We start from the raw sequence: 8,055 nt of genomic DNA on the forward strand, positions 1-8,055 counted from the left end.
TTTTCCTATTCCAGATCATCAAACAACAGTTGTTGTTGTTGTTGTTATGTGCTGTCAAGTCACTTGCGACTCATAGAGACCCTATGTACAACAGCCCTAAACTCTGCTCTGTCTTGTGCCATTCGCACTGTCTCTGACACTCCCATCCCGATTACCCCAGTCACTGAATCAATCCACCTCATAGAGGGCCTTCCTCTCCTGCACTGTCCCTCCACCCTACCAAGCATGATGTCCCTCTCCAAGGACCGGTCTCTCCTCACAACATGTCCAAAGTATGTTAGACAGAGTCTTAGAATCCTTGCCTCCAAGGAGCCACCTGGTTTAACCCTTTCAACAGTAGATTATAAAAAACAGTGGTAGATTATAAAAAAGACATAATCTCATTTGAATAATTATGTTTAAGCAAAGACATAGACTATTCCAGCGATTCCCAAATTTTGCTGCATATTATAATCACCTAATAATTTATGTTTGGTGAAGCTCCCCAGTTAAAACAAGCTTGGAAACAGGAGTGTCATCCACTTCCACAATAGCTTGCCTCTGGAAACCCTATGAACCTGGAGAAAGGATGAACATTATACAGGAGGTGTGCAGGACTTTCGTTCATAGAGTCACGATGAGTCACCTGCAACTTGATAGCACTTAACAACAACAACAACAACAACAACAACAACAACCTTAATTTAATGTCTTAAGATATTCTTTAAACCTTGAACTGAAACTATCATTAAATTGTTGTTATGTGCCATATGAGTCACCTCAACTCATAGTGACCCTATGCATAGTAGCTCTGAACTCTACCCTATTCAGAGCCAATCTTAGCATCTCAATTACACCTACCCCATAAACCCAGTTACTGTGTCAATCCATTTCATCCAGGATCTTCCTTTCCTGCATTGTCCCTCCAACCATGATGTCCTCTCTAAGAACCAGTCCCTCCTGGGAACATGCCTAAAGTATATCTGATAGAGCTTCGAAATCTTTGCCACCAATGATCAAGTTGGTTTCACTTTCTTCACCACAGCTTGTTTGTTCACACAGCTTGTTTGTTCTCCTGGCAGTCCATATTATATTGAACACTCTTCTCCAGCACCACAACTTAAAAGCATCGATTCTTCTTCTGCCATCTTTGGTCATTGTGCAGCTCTCTGAAGCATAGCAAGCAATTGGGAAAACTGTTGCCTGGATTAGGCTGACATCATTGCTCTTAAACATTCTGGAGAGCTCTTTGACAGCAGATTTATGTAATGCAATTAATCTTTTGATTTCCTAACTGCTGGTGCCAAGAGTGTTGATTGTAGAACTGAGCAAACTGAGATTGTGAACAATCTTAATCTCTTCTCCACCTATCATGGTGCTGCCAATTGGCCCAGTTGTTTGATGCTTCAATCCATATTGGAGACTTCAGTTCTTGACCTTCTTCAGCTAACACTTCAGGTCTTCCTAGTGTTGACAAGCAAGGTTGTGTCATCTGCATAACACAGGCTGTTGGTGAGCCTTACTCCAATCCTGATGCTATATTCCTCCTTATAAATAACAGTTTCTACATGAGAGCTTAAATGGCTAACAGTAATTCCTAAGCATATATGAACAGTGTATGTGGCACTGACTCTAAATAGTGGTGAAATTATTTGAGTAGGGATAAAGAGAATGATGTTTAGTGTTGTTAGGTGCCATCAAGTCAGCTGCATCTCCTAGCAACGGGGAAAAACAGATCAGAACTTTGCCTTACTCTGCGTTGTTGTGACAGCTTGAACCCATTGTTATAGTCACTGTGTCATTCCATCTTGTTGGAAGTGTCCCTCTCTTTCACCTGCCCTCTTTCTTTCCCAGCATAATGTGTTATTTCAAGGTACGTTTCTTCCCAATAACATGCCCTAAGTATGTGAAATGAAGTTTCACCATCTTTGCCTATAAGGAGCATTCCAGTTGCATTTCCTCCAAGACAGATTTATTTATTCAATATCTTTGCCAATACAACACTTTAGTGGCCTCAGTTTTTCCTCTGCCATCCTTATTTATTGTCTAATTTTCAGATGCATAGGAGCCAATTGAAAACATAATGGCTTTCATCAGACACATCTTCATCTTGAAACTGAAGTCCTTGTTCTTTAGAACTTCGGAGAGCTCTGATGGCCTAGTGGCAAGAAACTGTGCTGTAATACTAAAGACATGCAGTTCGAATCCCCCAGCTGCTCTGCAGGAAAAGGATAGACAGTCTCTTCCCATGCAGTTTACTGCCTCTGAGAACCTGCTGGAGTATTGTCTATGGGTCAGTTCTGACTCAGTGGTACACAACAACTATGGATATTTATCTGTTATAGCACTGTTGTGTTCAGATGTCATCAAGTCTACTGTGACTCATTTAGAACCTATAAACAACAGACCTGAACCTTGCCCTATCCTGCGCTAGCCTCAAGATCTCTGTCATGCTCAAGCCCGTTATGGTAGTTACTGCACCAGTACATCTTGTTGAAGTTCTTCCTCCCCTTCTATAGTCCTTCACCTTTCCTAGGATAATGTTTCCCTCTAAGGGATGGTTTCTGCCAAAAAATATACTAAAATTAAGTGAGTTGAAGTTTCTTAATCCTTGCCTGTAAGGAGCACTCTGGTCACACTTCCTTTCAGACAGATTTGTTTGTTCTTTGGCAATCCAAAGGTTTGTTCTTTTGATATACTCAGTATTCTTCACTGTCACCACTCCTCAAAGGCATTGATTCTTCTTTGATTAATCATATTTATAGTCCAAGTTTTATATATATATATATATATGAAGCAACTGAAAATATAATGGCTTGAATCAGCTACTCCTTATTCTTTAAGTGACATTCTTGCTCATAAGAACTTAAAGATCCTTGACAGCAGATTTTCCCAATGCAACATCTCTCTTTCTCTCTCTTTTTAAAATATGGTACCAAGGTCATCTTTTTTTTTTCCTTTTAAATACTGCTTGAATTTTTTTACATTTGCTTATAATTCCTTTCCAAATATTTTTTTGAAAATATTTTTTATGCTGGTTTACTTACAGAGTTTGTATACATTGTTTTTCACACCAGATCTTTCCTATTTCCTTTACTTCCCCCACCCATCAAATTGTGCAATCCTATGATTACCCTCCAGTCATCCTCACCACCTACTTTCCCCCTTCCCCCCTTAGATTCTCATACATGTTTTACTAGGTGTCTAGTTCTACAATAATGGTCTTATACAGTATTTGTCCTTATGGGACTCAGTTAGTAGATTCTCATACACATTTTACTAGTTGTCTTTTTCTACAATAATTGTCTTATAAAATATTTGTCCTTATAAAATATGGGCCAAGTTAGTTCGCTTAGCATAATGTTCTCCAATCTTTCCCAACTTAGGTAGTAATTTTCAAAATCTTTGCTCCCACTTGCTATGTGGTAGTTCATCATGTGAATACACCACAATTTCTCAATCCATTCGATTGTGGTTTGACATTTGGGCTGTTTCCATGTTTTTGTGATGATGAATAATGCTGCTATGAACATTGGTGTACAATCTCAGTTTGTGCCTTAGTTCTTATATTCTCAGAGAATATTCTAAGTAGTGGAATAACTGGGTCATACGGAATTTCTATGTTCAGCTTTCTGAGAAAATGCCAAACCACCTTCCTTAATAGTTGTATCATTTTACAATCCCACCAACAGTATATAAGAGTTCCTATCTTTCTACAGTCTCTCTAACATTTATTACTTGCTGTCCTGTTAAACTTTGCCACGACTGCTGGAATGAGATGGTATCTCATTGTGGTTTTGATTTGCATCTCTTTTATTGCTATTGATATTGAGTATTTCTTCATGTCTGTTGGCCATCTGAATATCTTCCTCTGTGAAAAGTCTTTCCATGTCTTTTGCCCATTTTGTAATTGCATTATTAGATTTTTTTCTTTTGGAGACCCTGTAGTATTCTGTAAACTTTTGATATGAGACCTTTGTCTGAGATGGTATTACTAAATGTTTGTTCCCAGCTGGTAGGTTTTCTTTTCACTCTGTTAGTAAATATTTTGATGTGAACTGGGATTTAATCTTTAGAAGGTCCATTCATCAATTTTTGTCCTTTCCATACTGTTCATTTCTGGCTGTATTTGACAGTCTCTTTATCCTATAGTCTACGCCCTGCAAGTTTGGTCACAGTTTCTCTCTTATGAACTTTATAGTTTTGAGCTTTACTCCCAGGTCTCTGACCTACCTTGAGTTGATTTTTGTTTATGGTGTGAGATGTGAGTCCTGTTTCAGCTTTCTGCAGGTGGAAGTCCAGTTTTTTCAGTACCATTTGTTGAAGAGGTTGTCATTTTCCCGTTTGATAGGTTTTATTTCCTTTTCAAGTAGTAGGTTTTGAGGTCAGGGAGTGAAATGCCTCCCACTTCATTTTTGTTTGTCAGAAGTGCTTTCTTATTTGGGAGTCTCTTTCCTCTCCAAATAAACTTGGCAATTTTCCTTTGATCTCCTTAAAAAATGTATTTGGTATCCATATTAGGATTGTGTCGAACATGTAGATTGTTTTCTTTTTCAAATTTTTTTTCATTTTAATTGAGATTTTAGTGGAAGTTTACAGAGAACTTGGGGATTCCATTCATTCATTGTTGCACATTTTCCTCCCTACTGACCACCCAATTTGCTTTTCTTTTTGAAAAAAAAATTTCATTGTTGCACAATTTCCTCCTCCCTCCCCCAGTCCACTTTGCAATGGACTTATGTCATACAAATAATACTTAATCATCTATTCCTTTTGAACAGTTTTTCTCTCATCTGTTTCAATGCAGTGTACATTAATTATCTCTTATTTTCTTAGTTCCCCCCACCCCAAACCCATGTCAGCCCTGTTTTATAATAGTGGCATTATGCAGTACTTGTCCTTTTGTGACTGAGATATTTCACTCAGCATAGTGTCCCCCTGGGTCACCCATTTTGTATAATATTCATGAGCTCCATGTTTTTTAGTGCTGCATAGTATTCCATTGAATATACTACAGCTTCTCTATCCATTAGTTTATTGATAGTTGTTTCCATCTCCTTGCTATTGTGAACAAAGCAGCAATAAAAATATGCATGTCCAAATATTTTTTCATTCCCTGCAATTCTATCACTTAAGCATGTCTTAGTCAACTATGACTCCGAACAGGCCCATGAACAACAGACAGATCTGAAGCTTGTCCTCTCCTCGCCAGCCTTATCATCTGTCATATTCTTGAGCCCATTGTTACAATCCCTGTGTCAGTTCATCTTGTTTAGAGTTTTCCTCTCTTTCTCTGACCTTCCACTTTCCCCAGGTTAATGCCTTTTGCCAAGGACTAGCCTCTCCTGGAAACATTCCCAAAGTATGTGAGCCAAAATTTCACCATCCTTGCCACTGAGGAGCACCCTGGTTGCACTTCTTCTAAGACAGACTGTTGGGATTTTTTGGTTTTGGCTTGTGGTTTTTTTTAAGGAACCTATGGGGTTTGGACCAGGAAGCAGTCATCAGAACAAAGCAAGGAAACACTGCATGGTTCATAATTAGGAAAGAGTGTATCAGAGATGCGTCCTTTCTCCATACCTTTTCAGTTCATATGCAGAATAGATCTGCATAACAGATCATCTTAAACTATATGTGGATCGGGCTGGACTTTATGAGGAGAAATATGTTATCGGGATTGGAGGAAGACTCATCAACAACTTGCATTATGCAGATGACACACCTTGCTTGTTGAGATTGAGGAGGGCCTGAAGTGTTTGCCCCAGAAGGTCAAGAACTACAGTCTCCAATAATAATTGAAGCTCAACATCAAGAAAACAAAGATTCTCACTACTGGGCCAATTGACAGCATCATGATCGATGAAGAAAAGATGGAGATTGTTAACAACCTCACCTTACTTGGTTCCAGTCTTGTACAAGAAGTCAGGAAATAAAAAAACAAATTGCATTAGGTAAGTCTGTTGTTAGGGACCTCTCCAAAGTGCTGAAGAGGAATGATGTCAGTCTAGAGGCTGAGGTGCACTGATTCAGACCATGATCTTACCAATTACTTGCTATATATCATAAAGCTGGATGATGACCAAGGACTAAAGAGAGGAAGAATTGATGCCTTTGAGTTGTTGTGTTGGAGAAGAATATTGAACATACTGTGGACTGCCAAGAGAACAAACAGGTCTGTCTTGGAGAAGGTGAAACCAACTTGATCTGTAAAGGCAAGGATTTTGAAACTCTGTCTCACATATTTTGGTCATGTTGCCAAGAGGGACCAGTCCTTGGAGAAGGACATCATGCTTGGAAGGCAGAGGAATAATACCGGAAAGGAAGACCCTGAAAGAGATGGATAGACACAGTAACTGGGATTATGGAGGTACATGTGTTGGAGATAATGCGATTGGGTCAGGATAGAGCAGGTTTTACAGCTCTTGTGCATAGGTAACTCAATGGCATGTAACAACAACATCAACATTGGATATTCAGTACTCCTCTCTACCATCACTATTGAAAGTCAAAGTCATCGGTCCTTCTGTAATCCTATTCGTTGTCTAACTTTTAGGTTCATAGAAAGTACTTGAAAAATACTATGGCTTGGATCAGGCATAGCTTTTTTCTTATTTTAATAAACATTTACAAAAATTTTGGATCTCCATTCACTCAAGGATCAGGCATATCTTAATCCTTAAACTGACATCATTGCTCTTTTACACTTGGGAACTAAAGGAGAGCTGTAGTGCTGCCACCTGTTGAACTAGCGAGAATTGTTTTTAGATACTGTTGAGTTAGGCATGTGAATTGCCTTCTTAGCTTGATTGACTATGAGTTAAGAGTATCCAAAACCTCTGTAAAAAAAAAAAAAATAAAAAAACACACCAAAAAAAACCCCAGATGAGTGAAAGAACTCCTTAAAAGGAATATATGATTGGGTATTATTTGCATGACAACAGTTCAGAATAAGAGCTGCATAGCAAAGCGGACTGAAGGGAAGGGAGGAAATTGTGCAACAATGGAAGAATTTTTTTTTCAAAGAGAAAAGTGAAGTGAGGGTGTTGGTAGGGAGGAAAAATGTGTAATAATGAATGAATGGAAATTCAAGTTCTCTATAAACTTTCATTAAAATCTCAATTAAAATTAAAAATTAATTGTCCTTAAGCTTTAATGAACAATTGCCCTTTATAAACATTTTTATACTTTGAAATAAACAAAGAAGGAAAACTAAAAAAAAAAGAAAAGGAGTATGGCTATCGCCTTTCCTCAGTTGCCGCTAAGGTGCTCGTCCTTCCGAGAAAGCTAAGGCCGCGCTGGGGTGAGGCCCTCACTTCATCTGGCGACTAGCACCGCATCCGGCAGCCTTCCGCCTAGTACTAGCGCACCATGGCCTCCGTCTTTGAGCTCACCTGCATCTACTCGGCCCTCATCCTGCACGACGATGAGGTGACAGTCACAGAGGATAAAATCAATGCCCTCATTAAGGCAGCCGGTGTCAACGTTGAACCTTTCTGGCCTGGGCTGTTTGCAAAGGCCCTGGCAAATGTCAACATTGGGAGCCTCATCTGCAATGTGGGTGCTGGTGGACCTGCCCCAGCGGCCAGGGCCGCACCAGCTGGAGGACCTGTCCCCCGGACTGCTGCTGCTCCAGTTGAGAAGAAAGTGGAAGCAAAGAAAGAAGAATCTGAAGAGTCTGATGATGACATGGGATTTGGTCTTTTTGACTAAACTCCTTTTGTAACACGTTCAATAAAAAATCCTGAACTCTTAAAAAAAAAAAAGAGTATGGCTATCCAGTAAACATTTATTAATTGATGATGATAATGTAATATTATCTCTGTATGATGGTGGAGTGAGTGTAGAAAACTAGATTATGCCGCTGTAGTCAGAAATAACATTTAACTAAATAGTTTGAAAGTTTATATATCATACAGCAGAAGAATAGCAAAGGCAGTTAATTCAGATATGCTGTCTTAGTGTTTTACAGAATATCTCTTTAATAGCATTTTAAAATTTTGTCTTTCCAGTTCAGACATAGCAAGGGAACACTAAATGGTTTAAAATCACGGAGTGTGTGCAACAGGGATATATCCT

The 8,055-nt window shown here is 39.0% G+C and overlaps 1 protein-coding gene across 2 annotated transcripts; it reads left to right on the forward strand.

Moving 5' to 3' along the window:
* The first annotated feature begins 7,347 nt into the window (after positions 1–7,347).
* Positions 7,348–7,689, forward strand: LOC102863477 (60S acidic ribosomal protein P1-like). Of its 2 annotated transcripts, XM_006886059.1 has the most exons (2): positions 7,348–7,418; positions 7,494–7,689. In XM_006886059.1, the coding sequence occupies exons 1-2, from the start codon at positions 7,348–7,350 to the stop codon at positions 7,687–7,689; spliced, it is 267 nt and encodes an 88-aa protein (XP_006886121.1). The 2 variants fall into 2 exon arrangements, with proteins under 2 accessions (XP_006886121.1, XP_006886120.1); XM_006886058.1 differs by having other exon boundaries at positions 7,348–7,689.
* Positions 7,690–8,055: the final 366 nt, after the last annotated feature.

Source organism: Elephantulus edwardii, unplaced genomic scaffold (genome assembly GCF_000299155.1).
Source record: "Elephantulus edwardii isolate Elephantulus edwardi_28Jun2011 unplaced genomic scaffold, EleEdw1.0 scaffold00047, whole genome shotgun sequence".
NCBI lineage: Eukaryota > Metazoa > Chordata > Mammalia > Macroscelidea > Macroscelididae > Elephantulus > Elephantulus edwardii.

What these genes read in the sequence shown, in the direction of transcription:
- LOC102863477 (XM_006886058.1), top strand. Translation starts at nt 7,348, where the DNA reads ATGGCCTCCGTCTTTGAGCTCACCTGCATCTACTCGGCCCTCATCCTG.